An 18,959-nucleotide genomic window follows, 5' to 3' on the forward strand; every position below is an offset into this window, starting at 1 on the left:
TAAATGTAAATAATGCTTGTAATCTAGCTACTAAAATGGCTAGTAACAGTTTGTTTTGATATATTTGTAATGTCATACTATGGTAGCTATATATGTGTTAAGTAGTTGATCTATTATGTCTAACATATGGACTAAACTAAGGCAAGGTTATGAATATGTATGCATGTAATGGTATGTCATGTTGAATGATATAATTTGGTTTAATTTAAATGCTTGGAATGGTTGGTATTGGATGTGTGTTTCAAGTACAGGTCATGGATGTGATTTTGGGTGAAAAATGAAGCTAGGAATGGCTTTATTTTGTCCACGCGGGCAGACACACGAGCATGTGTCTAGACCGTGTGTGACACACAGCTAAGTACATAGGGGTGTAGTTAAGCTGTGTGTCCCCTGCACCCTAAATTTTGAGAAACAAAATGCTCAGAATTGAGCATACGGGCAGAGACACAAGCGTGTGTCTCAACCATATGTCCTACACGGCCTAGAACAAAGGCGTGTGTCTTAGCCGTGTGAAACCTGCACCTAATTTCGAATTGAATTGATTAACCACATGGCCTAGCACACAGGCGTGTGGCATGGCTGTGTGCACAAGTCAGAGAGTTACATGGGGTCGAACACGGCTTCTAACACGGGCTTGTCCCAAGGTCACACGAGCGTGTCCCTTGGACCACACGGGCGTGTGTCTAGATCGTTTGTGACACACTGCCAAGTACATAGGAGTGTAGTTAGGCCGTGTGTCCCCTACACCCTAAATTTTGAGAAACAGAATGCTCAGAATTGAGCATACGTGCAGAGACACAAGTGTGTGTCTCAGCCATGTATGCTACACGGCCTAGAACACGGGCGTGTGTCTTAGCCATGTGAAACCTGTACCTAATTTCGAATTGCATTGATTAACCACACGACCTAACACACGGGCGTGTGGCATGGCCGTGTGCACAAGTCAGAGAGTTACACGGGGTAGAACACGGCCTCTAACACGGGCTTCTCCTAGGGTCACACGAGCGTGTCCCTTGGACCACACGGGCATGTGAGCCCTGCACCTTGGAAAAATCTTAAAATTTCGCGAAAAATTCTTAGAGGTTCCAATTAAGTCCCGGCTCGTTTCTAATGCTCGTATTGGACCTAGAAGGTCCATTTAAGGGACGTTACGAATGATTTCGGAATTTGAATATAACTTGCATGATTTATTTGTAAATGTTTCTGAAAGTTTCGGTAATATTCTGTAACTCTGTTCCGGCGACGGATACGGGTTGGGTTGTTACAAATATGTTTAGGGATTTGTATGTGAATGAATGTATCCTATTATTTTATTATTTATGATAAAATAATTTTACGAAAGTTGTGATTCCTAGAAAATTGAATGTAATAATTATTAATTTTTAGTTATGTGTTCATGCACCTTTCCAGAGGGGTACTACGAGAAGAATATTTCCTTACAGCCTCGATATACATATACTTATTTGATTAGATTTATTGTTTTACATATGACGAAGACCTGTTTTATAATTTTTCTTAAATTTTCGCTGCACCAACACTTTCATTTTTTCCAAACAATGTTCTAACAAAGAATAGGTTATGTCACTATTATAAAACAGAATAGAGAGGGGAGGGAAATTTTCTTCTTCATCTATTTAATTTCTTGTGTCAAAATCATCAGTCAAGAAAGGTAGGTAGATTTTCCATGTTTCTTAACCATTAAAAGAGAATTTTTGGATTGGTTGAGTGAAAACTCTACTCCTCTTCTCTCCTATAGAGGGAGAGTTCAATATTTGTAATAATGTTTAGTTTTGCTAATAATATGTGTATAAAGTTTGCTTAGATACATTTCGTTAGTTTATTATGTAGGTGCTATATAAAGGAAGTTTGGTGAGTTATATTCAACACAATTATATAAAGTTGAAGTTTTCTTTGTTCAAAGATTTTTTCATGTTTATTTTTAGAGTTTATTATTTTTAAGTCTTATGCTTCAAACTCGATTATTGATGTTTACAAGAGTTCTTCTTTTAGAGGTTTTTGAAGTTTCCAAGTTTAATTATGGACAATTTTTAATACAAGTTATCCAGAGGGTTAAATTTATTCTTCTTAACATTCTACTTATTTTATTTTTTTACCTTGATATTGAATCTAACTCAATTTAATTCTATATTTTATTTTCAGATTCGAACACATTTTTGAAATACTGATCCTTCCTCTAGATCAAATACCATAAAATAAATTCTTTCTTTCTTTATTATTTTTCTTCTAATAGCTTAGTTTTTAGTACTTTAAAATCTGACTTTGTGGTTTCCTTTTGCTAATCTAAGATTTACGCATAAGTTAATATTAAAATTTTAGGATTTTTACTCTCTTTTTTTTTTTTCAAAATCCTCATTTGAAGCTTTTCATAAAGATATCCCAAGAATGGTGCAAATCATTAAGAAAGAAGACCCAATAAAAAATTGGTTCTTTCCCTTTTCTTTTTCTTTTTTTTTTAATTATAGAATTTTGAGTTTTTACAAATCAAAAATTTAAAAAAATGGAAATAGTATGCAGAGACATGTTATTTAACATGCCTTTCTCGTTGACTATATAATAAGAACTTAATGATTTACCTTTCACTACTCTTATTTGTTGGTGTTTACGACTTGTTTTACTTCAGGATGTTCCTTCTTTATCGATGAAAAAGAATAGTTATTTGACTCAATGTATCATGTAAGAAGTTCTGTAAAGAAAGAGGAACTATGAAAGAAGTACATAGTACCAAGATTGCTTGTTGAGTTGTTGTTACATAAACATTCCTATACTCAAGCTTGAACTGTTTTTGTTTTCAATGCTTCAGCTTGATTTAATATATAAGACGCTTGATTAGGATAGGATAAATTATGTTTGATTTTGACTTGAAACATTATCATTTATACTTGAGCTCAAGTTTGAATTGTGATTTTTTAATATTAACTAAAAAAAAATTTTAAGCAATTGATAGGTTGAACTCAACACAACAATAATTAAACCAAAATTAATTTTGTTTTTAGTCAAACTCAAATAAGTTACAAAGTATAAATGTCTCGTACTTTAATTGGGACATGAAAACCCTCTCAATCCTTGAGTTTGTTCAGGCCCCTTTTAAGTTTCTAAAATCCCCCCAATTGCTTAGTTTTAAATGTTATTCAACACAAAAATATGGCCATTAACTGAAGCCTAATGTTTACTTCGTCAGAAATGAAAACTCACATTACGGAAAATAATCTCATTCCATATCCACATCAAATGCAAAGAAGCTACAATCAAGTCTCATTTGAGCTATAAAACAATCAATCATCTCATTCAAACTATAGGATTCATAATGAGATGAACCAAAGGCAGTGAACTCATGGATTGCACCATTGATTTCAATCCAGCTACATCCTGGTATCTTTTTAACACCTTTCTCTTTCATAAGCTTTCTTATCTCAGCTGCCGAATCCCATTTTTGGCACCTTGAGTACAAGTTTGCCAAAAGGGCATATCTACCACTATGTTTTGGTTGCAATTTGATCAAATGTTTTCCAATATATTCACCTAGATCATATGCCTTGTGAATCATACATGCCCCAAACAGAGCTGCCCATACTCGAGCCGTAGGCTCTATTGGCATATCTTCGATCATCTTCTTTGCTTCTTCCAAGTACCCGGCTCGACCAAGCATGTCAACCATGCAACTGTAATGATCTAAGCCAGGTTCCAAATCATACCTTTGCTTCATCATTGTGAAGACTTTGCGTCCCTCATCAACAAGACCTCCGTGGGAGCATGCATTAACAACTCCAAGGAAGGTTACTTCATTTGGATGAATACCACTACTTAGCATTTCAGTAAACAGATTTAAGGAGCCTATTGCATCACCATGCATGGCAAACCCATTAATCATGGCAGTCCAAGCATAAACATCTTTTCCACAAAGTTTCTTAAAAACCATGAAAGCCTCATTCAAACACCCACACTTTGCATACATATTTATCAATGCCGTCCCAACTTCTGAATTCATCTCCAATTTATATCTACTTATATGTCCATGAACGCACCTTCCATGGATCAAATCCCCTATTTCAGCACAAGCAGCAAGAACACTAGTAATTGTAAAATCACTTGGCCTAACCTTCTCCATTAGCATATCTTGAAAGAAGATAATTGCTTCATTATATCTATTACATTGCAAATGACCAGCTATCAAAGCTGTCCATGACACCACATTTTTACTTGGCATTTGATCGAAATATTTTCGTGCTTCACCATAGACGCCACATTTTGAATACATATCAACAATGGCACTACCAATGAAAACATCCCATTTAATTCTCCCTGTTTCTACGTATAATCCATGAATACTCCTTCCAAACCAAACATTACCCATTTTTCCTGCGGCGCCGAGGATACTTACAACAGTCATTCCGCAAGTTTTTACACACTTTAACCTCATTTCCTTGAAGCATTTCAACCCTTCAATAAAGCAACCAATTTTCAAATACCCGTTAATTAAAGCAGTCCAAGAAACCACATCCGTTTGCGTACTTTCATCGAACACTTGACGAGCAAGTTGCACGTCTAGCGAGCTAAAAAGTACGGAAATCAATGAATTCCTCACAAAAGAGTCGGAATCCATTCCGTACTTAACAATATGAGGCAAAAGCTGAAGCGGGTTTCGTTTGGACTTGGAAAAGGATTTGAGAAGGGAAGGGAAAGTGTGTTTACTGGGAACGACACCATTTCTACGCATTACAATGTAGAAAAGGAGGGACTTCTCGGGTTGGGAACTTGAAGAAATGTCTCTGATAATGATGTCCCATTGTTGAGGGCTGGGTTGATCGAATTGATCAAAAAGAAGCGAAATAGAAGCAATGTCTTTGGGGTAAGCCAAGAGCTTGTTGAGACAAAGCAAGTCATGTGAGAAGGAACGAGCTAATGAGAATGTGAATCCGCTTGAGATCGAAGATATGGTGTGAGTTAAAGGCGACAAATGGGTGATAGCAGACATGAAAAACATATTATATCAGTTTGCCGACGGTCTGTGTGATGGCATATTGATCAATACAGAAGAGTGACGAGAGAAAAGGGAATTTGTTTTTCTCTTCTTTTATCAGTCTTTTTCCCTTAGCTTTCAAGCTTCTTTTTTTTTTTTTAACCTCACTAGAAAATAAAATAAAATAAAACAATTCGACCCTTACTAAAAAATACATCTAATTAATTTCTCAGTGAAAAAATTATAAAAAAATTATATAAAAATTTAAAAAACTCAAAAAATATTATTTATTAAAGCAACTTTTGTTAAAATAAAGTATTGGTTGAAATAACTTGAACACCTCTCAGCACTACTGTGCGAATCACATTCTCATCTTCCAATCATATTTGGAGTAGATACAAATACGGATAGAAATGTAATATTTAATATAAATTTAAATAGACAGTGCAGTATGTTTAATTTTTATGTCTCACCGTATAATATTATTATAATATTTAATTTTATCATTATCGTTATTTTTATATTAATCATAAATAAATGCATTATCTATCTAAACTTATTATTAATATTGTAACTTTTTATTTATTTTTATTTTTTTTGTAAATTGAATAACATAAAATAAAACATGCAACTGCTATTTACAGCATGTCAATTTCGTGCACAAGGTAGAGCTGAGCAACATCAATCATATTCTCGTTATTGCCTAAATTTAAATCTTATAGAACTTGTTTCCCTCTTTATTTTTACAGTAATTTATAATTTGGAACATAATTTATACGGTAAAAGTTCACCCATTGAAGCTTTGAGCCATGCATGTGCAAGTCGTCGTTGGAGCAGTGATGATGTTCACCCAAAGTTTATTTTTAGCAATACAATTTGTTAAATATTTTAACCAATACTTTATGTTAACAAAGTTGTTTATTATTGCACCATAGGCTTGATTAACCATACGTATATTCAATATAAATTTTAATATATTTTTAAAAAATTAATAAATATTTTTTGAGTTTTTTGCATATTTGAAAATGTTATATATATTTTATAATTTTTTCATAGTTTTTGAATTTTTTAGTTTTTCACTCATCCAAAATAAATTTGGACAATAATATGTTCAGATTCATTCATTTAATCTAAACAACCACTTGCCTAAATTCATTTTAAATGTACATTTTAATTTTTTAAGTATTTTTTAAAATTTTATTTTTGATATTTTTTATTGACATGGCATGCCACATTAGCATATTACCACATGGTAGTTTCTGGTGGCTTCTGTTAGCCATGTCAACGAGGTTAACGGTCAAACCGGTTAACTTATGGTTACCGTTAACTGGAAGGGCCAATTGATTTTTTTTTATCAGTGAAAGCTTAATTGGGTGCGCTTTTTTCATAAGAGCTTAATTGGGTTTTTTTTTTCATAATGGCTCAATTGGTTTTTTTAATTAAGGGTTTTTTTTATCTTTTTTTCTTTTTATTTAAACATTTGACAAAGAATCAGGAATACGTTCTAGAATTCAAATAATACTGGATAAAAAATCAGATAATCACAATGTAAAATTCAACTAATTATAATGCCCAGCGAACGAAGAATCTAATCAAACAAAATCCATATAAGACATATGCACAAAGCGGCAAAGAAACTCACACATTGCAATTGCAAATGTAAAATTCAACTAATACAATGCTCAGCAGACGAAGAATTGGACTAGACAAAATCCATAAAAGGCACACTGCAACACCCTCAACCTGATCCGATTCGTCGGATCCAAATCTCGAGTGTTACCAGTCTTATTACAGAATCATACTTAGACCGATACACAAACATTACATCTCTACTAAGCATTTGCTTTCATAACAAATACCTATGGAATAAGTTTGACGATTACATTGGTTACAATGGACTTTACAATTTTTGTGGGGTTACAAGAGAATAATCATGACATAGTTACATTGTTCTATTCATTCTGCTTCTAATTGGTCACACTAAATTTAATGGATTCATCAACTTATTTTGTACCCGTTACAGAGACTTACAAGTGAATTCTTGGACTCATTTCATTAATTCCTTTAATGTCAATCACGTCCACTAAAACTTTTGTTCTGTATGCATAACAGCCCGTCTTGCCAATTATTCTGGCGTAACCTGACATTGCCCCTTCTAGCGTAGTCCCATTTCATTATGCCTGTGACACAAAAACACAGAAGTAAGTACACAAGAACTTGGTGAATAAACCCTCTTTTACCTTGGTTTTATTCGTAATTTCCATTATAATTCGTCTTGTGTCTATCCTTCCTTTGACCTTGGCAGATACAACTCTAAGATTCCCTTCACTGTGTCGTAGGTGTCATGCCTTACTTTGAGATTATAACTTGATATCCATATCATAGATACCAAATTTATGTTCTTTATTTACCCTTTCATGATTCCTTAACCATTCCTGTTATAGAAGGCCTTACAGACAAAAAACTTTTGGTTTGCCACTCATGCTGGCGCACTCAAGCTTCTTTGTTCTTACATTGATACTATAAGCGGTTCACCTTAACACTTCATATAGAACTTTTATTTCAGAGTTCGTCATACTTATCGTTCCTTCAAAAGACTTTATACACTGTTTTATTAGAGTCAGCCACAAAGGCGTTTCTTTCAAATGGTTATTGCAAGGGTCATTCTTTAAAGGCGCCATAAAGGCATTCTTTTTCAAAGATAGCCACAAAGGCTCCATATCTAGAGGTTGCCACAAATGCGTCCTTTTTATTAAGTACCTGTTATAAAGGGTTTCCTTTTAGAGTCTCGCCACAAAGGCTTTTCTTCTCCTAGTGATTTATATGATAGAGATTTTCCTAGACTCACACTTAGTAATGTTTTTCACTCATCGTCTTGGGACACATAGAGAACCACATTAGGTAATAGCCTTCATTAAATTTTTTCATATGATGCCATAACCCACCAGTTAGGTCTTATTATTGGGAAATGTGTCCATATTGTAGTAAATATGTAACTGTTTCCTATTTATTTGAATGATGAATAAATAAATAAAGTTAAGTTCACATTTCACTATTATGTGTTTGTATTTTTGTCTTTTATATTTTTCATGCATGGTGAAATTGTGATAAGCAAATATTTGCTCATTGATTATCTAAGTTCAAACTGAAGATAAGTGGCATTGTAAGAACATTTACATTACGAGAAAGATAACTTACTTCAGTAGATAATCTAAATAAGTCTGTAATCTCGTAAAAGAATCGAAGTGAGAATTTGATTCAAATACTGAGAAGGATTATTATGTCGTCTACAATTTCAATTAGGGAGATGGCTAATTTTGGCAGTTGACTCTACGAGTAGAGACATAGATGTATTCATTGGTAGAATGATACGTTGGACTGGACCCAAGATGAATTAATTCTGAATCCGTTTGTGAATTAATTCACTTGTGAAGTTCATGGTGTGATTTACCTAAATCCTGAGTTTGTAATACCCTGAAAATTTTTACAGTAAGATATTATCCTTGATATAGTAAAATAAGGAAATAAAGTGACAAAAAGGGAAATTTTGAGTTATGTCAATATTGAGAAGTATATTATGATATATTAATTCAAGAAAGGACTAAATTGTAAAAGTGAGAAAAGTTTTGTTGCACAAGAGTAAACACTCAAAATTTAAGGGGTTAAAGTGTAAATATGAAAAAGTTGAAGGACCAATAGTATAAATATTTTAAGAGTGGAATGATCTAGAAACTAGGGAAAATGGATGAATTATGACCAAATTGAATAGGTGAAGAACTATGAGGGACTAAATTACAATTTTACCAAATTAAATGATGACTCAATGATGGAATTTTAAAAGATAATAAAGGGAAAAATGGTCAATTGGAAGAGAGAGAAATCTAGAAAGTAATGATGATGTTGATGATATTTTATGATTATTTAATTAGATATATATTATTTTAATGAGATATTTTATTATTTTATTATTATTTCATTATTATTTTATTATTAATTATTTAGTATAAAAGGAAGGAAAGATAAAGAATTTTCATCATCTTTCCATGCATGCAACCAACGTTAGAAGAGAAGGAAAAGAAAGAAATTTTCCTTTCTTTACAAATTGGTCCTTCCACCAAAAATTCACCATTTTCACCTAAAAATCAAAAGAATTTCCATAGCTACTAAGAGAGAAAAATGTTAAGGAGACCATGGGTAGTTAGAATATCAAGTTGGATTCAAGAAATAGAAGCCGGAGGAGAGAGAAAATCAAGTTAAAGATTGGTATCAATAGAACAAGGTAAGTACATCAAGATTTCAATATATTTTTAAGTTTGTTATTATTGACAAAGCATGGAAATAATGTTATAGTAGAGTTTTCTTACATAAGGTCCTATGTTCTTGATATGTTAGTGAAGAGAAAATAAGAGAAAGTGATGAGAAATGGTGTAGAAAAAGAAAATAGGGGCTTGCACTAAAACAGTTTTGGACAGCAGCAGTAGTCTAACTTTGAAAAATCATCAAAAATTGTATAAATCTAATTATAGGATGAATAAAATATGAAATTAAATATTATTAATTCTAGTTTCTTATAAAATAAATGATGTAAGAAATGGAATTGTAAATCATGAGATATGATGAATTTTGTGAGACAAGGTCAGAATGATTTCAGGTTCCCCTATTCTGACTTTGTAAAATCATAAACAATTTGATAAAAATAATTAGGGGATTAAATTTATATTTTTATAATCTTTAATGAGTATATTTTCAAGAGAAACAAATGGGAACATCATTCGAATCCTGTACGAGGAGATAATTAATTTTTAGTGAAGAAGGGCTAAAACTGTCAGACAGCAGAATAGGGAAGACTTCAATGAATAAACTGTATTAATTGGCCCAACAAAAAATTATGAAATTTTTATGGTAAGAATACATATGAGTCTAGTTTCTGGAAAAATTTATGTATCTTAATTTGGAGTTCTATAGCTCAAGATATAAATAATTTAGCGACTATGACATAGATGGATAGCTTGAATATTCATAAAAGTAAATAATAAAAATTATAGATAATGTTACTTACAAGTGTGTTATATACATTAAGGATGTGGAATGGAGAGGAGGAGGAGGGAAAAAAATATGTATGAATATTCATTTAGCATGGCTAATTTGCACGTTTTAGGCTCAAGGACTAAATTGAATAAAAGTAAAACTTTATGGACAATTTTATAAAAATGTCAAAAATGACCAAATTGCATGAAATGGATTATTTTATTATTTAAATTACAAAATTTAATGAAATTATTAATTTTGTTCAAGATCGAGGGAAAACATGTTTTAGGGATTAAATTGAAAAGTGTTGAAATTATGGAAAAATTCTAATATTTTATAGAATTCATGAACTGTTATTGATATTTATGATAATAATAGCTGGAAATAAGGATTTAAATTGCAAGAATTTTATTTTCCTGACCCTAAGGATGAAATCGTCATTAATTAAAAGTTTAGGGGCAAAATGGTAATTTTACCTAGAGCATTAATTAAATGCATTAGAATATGAAATGAATGAAAATGATGATCAAATTTATTTATAAAGATCCGGACGACACAAATACGAGACTTGATCGTGGAAAAGAAAAGATATCGGATTAATGAAATTATAAACACAAACAATTAATAAGGTAAGTTTGTGTAACTTGAATTGTATTTTTAAACACTTGAAATATGTGGTTATGTGATGAAAATATGATTTGAATGTACAATTCATGATAATTGATGAAATATTGATAATACTCGATATAACTTGAAAATAAATCCCGGTTGAATGGAATGGAATTCATGATTATACTTGTGAATTGTATTTTTGTCATTCATATGAAATTGATATGGATATATTTGATAATGCCCGATAAAATGATAAATCCCATTGAACAAAGGAAAATCGATGGATGTAAGTTTCCCGAATTGGTTTCTTGCGAGCTTCCTGTTATAGCTCTTCGGAGCGTCCCGATAGATTGTGATCCGCATGTGTTGTGGACACACAATAGCTCTTAAGAGCGTCCCGATATATGGCTCTTCGTGAGCTTCCCGATAGGCTTTTTGTGAGCTTCCCGATAGTGCTCGCTTGAACTTCCCGATATATGGCTATCCGGAGCTTTCCGATAGGCTCTTCGTGAGCTTTCCGATATGGTTCTTTGTGAACTACCTGATTTCGGCTCTATTGAGCTTCCCATTATAGCCCGGATTAGCTTCCCGATATTGCTCTTTATGAGCTTCCCGTTAAATAGCTCGAGATGGTAAAAAGGATCTAGCCCGGACGGGTGATCCTATCCTGATATAGCCCTCCCGAAGAATATGTGGAAAATGGATTTAGCCCGGATGGGTAAATTTGAATTAGGGTCTGAATTTAGCCTGGACTGGTAATTCAGATCCAAGCTCATTAGAGTAATTGTCGTTGCAGGGGATTTAGCTTGGACTGGTAATCTTGACAATACTCTATGAGTTTATATTACAGGGGATTTAGCCTGGACTAGTAATCTCGTTGTAAGGATGAGGTTCGTGGGAGTGTACTATCTGGAAAAAGGGTATATCCATATGTGTAAGAATTGACGGACCCGAAACTGTAAACTAAAAGTGTACCTCTGAAAATCCATCGAAATTTTGAGAAATTCAACGGGATAAATATGAAAAATGGAAGAAAATGAAAATTATAGAATTAATGAGCTCATCAATCATTTATCTTTGTATTGAATTTATATTATGATTTGTACATGTTATATGGACACATGGTGTGGAAAGTATATAGTACATGAAATGTTGATATAATGAAATGAATGATATATGTTATTAAAGAAACGGTAAGAGAATGATATGTATCATGACATGTACATATGAGATTATCTTTTATATGTTAATATAAGGAAAATATGTAAGTTAAGACGAGTATTAAATTCAAATATGACATATTGAGAAAATAAGAATTTATATGAAATATGTGTAAGTACACTAACAAGTGTTGTTGTTGATGCTTAGGCAAGTGCCAAGCCATTGATTGAATGGTAATATATTTATTGATGCATTGAATCGGTAAGTATTTAAGTGAAATTTTTTTAAGTGATCTGCAAATGGTAGTAATGCTACGAAACCCTGTTCTGGCAGCGGATACGGGTTAGGGGTGTTACAGAGTTAGTCACTGATCATGCGTATGCAACTCATTTGCTTTGATATAAGTGGAGGCTTATGCTTTAAAGATGATCGAGCCCATAGTCGGTATGTTGGGTACATGACTTGTGTATGGCATGGCTTTACTAGCAATAGTAGAATTCATAACTCAATTAAAAGGTTAATGATATCCTCTCATTGGCATTGTGTAGACTAATAAATATAGAACATGATCACAGGTTACTTGTTCTAAAATGAGCAATTTATCACAGTCCTTTGTTGACAATGATCATATTAATCAATAAGAAAACATAATGGTGACAATGAGATAAAATATGGTTGTACTGAGTGAATGGATTTAACTCAAATGAATCAATGATATCATATGAGGGTAACACATACATGACAAGGTCATTGGACAAAGCAGTTGGATGAATTGCTTTCGTAAAGAGTATAAACTAAGGAGTTTTCAATCATGGTACTTCTTGTGGACTGACTCTATGATTAAGTAATTACAAATTATCGAAACAATGCTTCTATACATAATTGCAATTATTAGAGTCTAATTGTATATGTTCGATTGGCCCCTCCGTTAGCTCAACAAAAGCTCGATCAAATTGCATTTGAATCAGAAGAAAATTTTACAACTTTGGAAATAATTTAATTGAGTCGATTTGTTAGATATGGAATTAAATTAGGTGATCGTGAGAATTATTCAATTAGAAATTTGATTAAAGAATTTTCTTGAAAACTTAATTGGAAAATCTAAGTGATTTTTGGAAAAATTAATTTTGATCAAGTAAAATTAAATTAATCAAATTAATTAAAATTAACATGATATTTTTGGAAATTAATTTTCAAGTTAGACAATTGGCCCAATAAGTAATTAAACTTGAAAATTTGACCTGAGATCGTACATTGGGCCTAGGAGTCCAAAACCAATACCAAACCCAAAAACTAGTCGAACCAGGCTCAGTATGTGAAACTGGGCTGACGGACCAACCGGTGGCTAGACCAGACCAGTCTAAGTGACAACCGTACATTAAATTTAATGTTTATATTGTAGATAAATATTTTATTATTTTAATAAGATTTACTATTAATTTAATCTAATATTTATATTATATTAATTTATTATTAAAGTGATTAAGTTTGATCATAGTTGAAGTCTTTAAACTCTCCCTATATAAAGAGAGCATTAGGTCATTACTTTACACACACTTGAATTCAAGAGGAAGCTCTTTGAAGAGATTATTTCAGAAAATTTTAGAGATTTTTTATTGACAACTTGACCCTAAAGTTTAGAAAAATTATAAAATTACCTCACTAGTAATTTTTGTGAAAATTTTTCTTATTCGAAGTGAACCCACATTCGGCAGACGTGAGCTTAAGGATAGTAGAGAAGACTAATCGGTCAAAGCGCTCATCCTAGACGAATCGAAAAGGTATAATTTTGATTAAGTGTTTATTAATTTAGATATCACAACCAAGATCTTGTTTTGGAAAAAAATATTTAAAACTCTATTTTCCCTAAATTTATTTTCCATTACGTTTTTCAAACTCTTTTTTTTCCAACACTTACATGATATGGTCTTCTTCCCATATGATTCCATAGCCCACTAGTTATGGTCTTACACAATATGGTCTTCTTCCTATATGCTATAACCCACCAATTATGGTCTTACACGATATGGTCTTCTTTCAGTGCCATGGTCATAGACTTGTCCTTTTAGAGATTTATGTTTTTAGCCTCGATTAACCCCTTTGATGACTTTGAAGACAGACACAAACTCATCATGTACCGACTCACTCATGACAGATATTCTTATGCTTACCAGACACACATGCACCTCCTATTAAACTCATTCTTATTTTTCAGACATAAGCACACCATAGTCATTCAGATTCATAAGTCTTACTTTTCTTATCAGATTCGTCACATCATACTTTACTAGTTTCAATCTCATGCTTTGGTCACTTAGCATAGAATTTTCTAGAAGGCATGCAATGTATGTAAGAGTCAGTTTAGGGAATCACCTAACACCCACGTACAACAACTTGATCTCCAAGCTTGCACATCCATTCACAAACTCTCGAAAATCACTGCTCATGAGACATTGGAATATTGTCAAAACTTCATTCGTATAGCTTTTATTTCATCTGAAACCCAATCAACCTCTGTCCCAGTCTTTACTCCTATATCTTTTAATTTACAAACACAAACAAACTTACTCCCGTAGAAAGCCACATGTGAATCTAGAATACTTACCCCAAGTGAAGAAACCATCATATACATTAACTTTGGTCCTTAGTTTTAGCTTAGTAAGAAATTCCTGATTGGCTTCTAGAGCCAAGCATCAATGGTTGTTATCAAATAGAAGGCTTTTCCTTCTAAACTAAGTTGCAACACTTTATAGAGAAAACTCATTCTCTCCTAGTAGAACTTGACACGTGTCATTAACTTTCAACGTTAGTCTTATCAGTGGCTTACAGCTATAGAGAAGTGTATTCTAGAATCAAAAATATTTTCATATCTTTGATTTGACCAATCGTTTCATCATAACTATCTTATTAGTATGTAACTTATACCTTAACTGGACAAACTGAGAGTACCTTAACTTGGCAATGTCTTCTTATAACTAAAAAATCATTAATATCTTTGTCAATCTCTCCTTTTACACAATTATACCCTTTTCAAAGATCATTCTTTTCCTCACGTCCTATCATTGCCTATGCGCCCTACTAGTGCGTCAGAAACGTCATATTGGCGGATAGGACTGCACCAATTAGATTTTCTTTGGGGCACTCATTCAGACTCAGGACTAGCCAAATCTAGGTGTTATACATATGCACAAAGTGATAGAGAAGAATCAGATCAAGCAAAATCCATAAAAGGCATACGCACAAAGTGGCAGAGAAACCCACGCATCACAATTACAAAATGGTGGGACCTTGAATGCGCCTCAACCTTTGCTAGCAATGTTAATGTTTCAATTGCAATATTTTTCTTTTCTTTGTTGCATACAAATAGGAATACTATTCAAAACCCTGACAATAAAATATTTTAAGGTAAACTATATCAACAATCTCTAAATTTGTTTAAAATTACGTTTCAACCATTCAAAATTTAAAAGTTATGTAATAGTAACTAATGTTATTGAGTTGTTACATTTTGGTCACTTGTCTGTTAACTTCTGTTAATGAGATGATGTGACACATTATTTCAAGGGTTAAAATTAATTTGACTCTTAAATTATAGTGAAAATATCATTTTGATACTTTTAACATTATTCTTAACAATAATTCTAAATTTTAAATCATAAAATAATTAAAATTTATTTAGAATATTAAGAATTCTAAAAAACATAAAATTTAATATTAAGATAGAAAAAAATCATAAAATAAAAACGCTTAATGCACACTTTAGTCCTTGAAGTATACCACTTTTCTCACTCTAGCCCTTAAAATTTTTTTAGCCCACTTCAATTTCTAACGTTATCAGACATTCCTAGTATAACTAACGTCTGAGATATGTAGCTAATCATACGCTACCACGTGTCATACAATGATTTCATTGTGATGATATCATCAGAAAACCTTTTAAAGTCTTTAAAATGATAAAAAATATTAATAAATTCCAAAAATATTTTAAAATTTAAAATTATTAAAAATATAAAAATTTTAAAATAAAAATAACAAGATAACAATATTACTAAATTTTACCAAAAATGGTAACAATATTAGAAATTTTAATATTTTTGAAAATTTATAAATCACATTTACTAGAGCTTGGACATGGGATTGTAGTCTCTTGGAAGGATATCATCTACGATAATTGTTTTATAATTCAATCAATCATAATTTATAGTGTTGTAAAGGTTATACTTTCTCCTTGAAAGGTATTAATTCTAACAGTGAATTGACAAATCGTTAGTGGTGGAAAACTAAGATAGTAAAGATAGACAATTGAAGTCGAACCACTATAAATTGAATATATATATATATATATTATGTTATCATTTTTAAAAAAACAATTGTCAAAAGACAATTTTTTTAATTCAATAACTTTGATGAGGGAGGTTAAGTGGTTCAATTGTGCACAATTATATTATATGATATTGTATTTGGAATATATTATGAGAACTATATAATTATCGATGCATCCAAACTATGATATTATTGTATGCATCATTACCATAAAGGTAAAATTGAAAATTTAATTTAGAATGTTATTCTTAGAATTTGAAGTATTGTAAAAAATACAAGGTGAAGAATGGCCTCATCAAGTTTTATGAAACCTTGATTATTTTTTTAAGTGTGTGAAGATGAAACAAAGAGGATTGCAACTTCCTTAATCGATTTTAATCATCACAATGAACTATGCAAGATTAATGATATCCATGGATGGCTAATTTGGATTTTAGGGTATAAAAGGAATTTTTTGGATTTCATTCTTGTGAAAAATCATAGTTTTTTTTATATCTAGTGAGAGTTCTGAGATATTTATTATTTTAAAATAAATATTTTACACAATGATATAATTTAGTAATAATTAAAATATTGTTATAAAATTTAATTATGAAATTTAGTGAGTTTTGATTTCATAATCTACGCATGATTTTCATTAAATTTATTTCAAATTGTGACAAAATAAATGTGTGTATATTTGGCATTAATGAGTACATATATGTCTTATTGTAAAATATCTAGTGAAATGGAATCTTTTCAAAAACTATTGTTTTGAGCATAACAAATATTAAAGCTAAATGGATATAACCTTGATATCTAGAATATGATAAAAATCCAACATGTGCTTAAAAATAAAAGATTATAGTAGTTTTAAATTCAATAACACAGTAATTTCCTTTGTATTGGATTTGGTGTCCTAAGTGTATTATATTCATTTGTAAACTTATAATTTTTCCGAATATATGAATTAATAAAAAAATTGATTTATTAGAATTAATATACTTTGTATTGTTGTCCTCAAATGGCTTTTGCATGCAAAACAAAATGGAAGCAAATGTTGCTCATTGGTTGTCTAATATTTAACTAATACTAAGGGATATTATGTGGTCGGATACAAAAAAACAATTTGTATTATTAGACGAACTTAAACATGCCCTTAGTCTAATCAGAAATGAGAAAACTGATTGAAAGACTAATATGTTATCTATCAAGTCTAATTGGGGAGATGCATTATCTTGGGCATTAGAGCGAATGACTTCTAGAAGATAGAGACATAGATGTGACTGACTTAACTGACACATCAGACTCAACCCAAGTAGAACATATCTTGAATCCATTTATGGATTTATTCTCTTGTGACGTTCATATTTTGGCATACCTAAATCCTGAGTGGATGGTGGACTATATATGCATGACTTGTACACTTCGATGTAAGTAAAAGCCCGACTTCAAATAGATAAGGAACCGAAAGCTGGTGTATTGGGTGTACGACTTCTACAATACGTAGCATCATTCAGAACAATGAAATTCATGGCCCAAGCATGGGTAAATGATATCCTCTCATTGGAATTATGGTTGATAAAAAGTAAACATGACCATGGATCTTTCGTCTTTGCAATAAGTGACTTAATTACTATTCGATAATAATTGACTTTTCCTGAAAGAAGATGTAATGACTACCATTAGATAAAATATGATCATATTGGGAGAACAAATATTATCCCAAATAGATAAAGGATATCCTATGAGGTTAACACACTTATGACAATGTCATTGGACGAGCACTAGGTAGTTGCTTCGTAATAGTATGTTGTTATGGAAAGCTCAGTCATGATACTAAAATTGGAATGACTTCGTGATGAAACGAGTTTATAATTAATAGGTGAAAATCTATAACTTAATTATAAATCATTTAAGCCCTAATTACATATGTCCAATTGGTGTCTCTGCTACCTCGTTGAAATCATAAATGAATTGCGTGTTTAAATAGAAATGAATGGAATGAATAGGAAAATAGAAATATGAAACATTCAAGAATGATTATAGTTTTTATTCTAAAATGGAAAATGGGATCATTTGGAAATGAATATAGGTTTCCAAAATGGAAATGGAAATGGAAATGATTCATTTGCAATTTTATATGGATTACTTAAAAATGTTCGAAAGAATGAGTTTATATTTTTGGGCTATTTTAAGGCACAAAAATGAAAATAAATCATTCGGTCATAGTGAACATGTTGAGTTGTGAAATATTAAACATATTGTCTTAAAATCTTACCAGGGGTAAAATCGTCAAAATTTTATTAGGGGTTAAATAGAGATGAGAAAATTATTTAATATAGAATATTAAAGTTTATTTTGAGAAATAGAAAAATCAAATCTGGTTGGATCACATTACATAAAATTGGGTCAAAAGCCCAGGAAGTACTTGTAATTAGACCAGATGTGAGAGAGGCCCAATGTAATATCCCATTTTAAGTGGTGTCAGAAACGGTAGTTTTGGGACCATAATTTCAAAAAGTGAGATCGTGTTTTATTATTTAATTAATGTTTATGGAGTTACATTAGAGTCGTATTGAATTTTGGTGAAGAAATTTTAATGTTTACCTAGTTAATTTAAGAAAAAAGACTAAATTGTAAATGTAATAAAATCTAGTCATAATTGGATTGTATTGATTTGATGGCTTAATTATCAAATGAGAGGGGACTTATGAAGTAATTAGACCATAAGGAATATAGATGGACGATTATGGGCTTTTAAGTTTTTAATTTGTATGTTTATTAAAAGGGTAAAATTGTAATTAAATAAAATTAAACTAAAGAGTAATAAAAATAATAATTTCAACTTCATCTCTAATGTTCATCCACCAAAAAT

The 18,959-nt window shown here is 31.4% G+C and overlaps 1 protein-coding gene across 1 annotated transcript; it reads right to left on the reverse strand.

Moving 5' to 3' along the window:
• Positions 1–3,214: 3,214 nt before the first annotated feature.
• LOC108450574 (pentatricopeptide repeat-containing protein At1g50270-like) lies at positions 3,215–5,359 on the reverse strand. The gene has a single exon (XM_017748254.2). The coding sequence runs from the start codon at positions 5,000–5,002 to the stop codon at positions 3,230–3,232; it is 1,773 nt and encodes a 590-aa protein (XP_017603743.1). The 5' UTR covers positions 5,003–5,359; the 3' UTR covers positions 3,215–3,229.
• Positions 5,360–18,959: the final 13,600 nt, after the last annotated feature.

Source organism: Gossypium arboreum, chromosome 5 (assembly GCF_025698485.1).
Source record: "Gossypium arboreum isolate Shixiya-1 chromosome 5, ASM2569848v2, whole genome shotgun sequence".
NCBI classification, from domain to species: Eukaryota; Viridiplantae; Streptophyta; class Magnoliopsida; order Malvales; family Malvaceae; genus Gossypium; species Gossypium arboreum.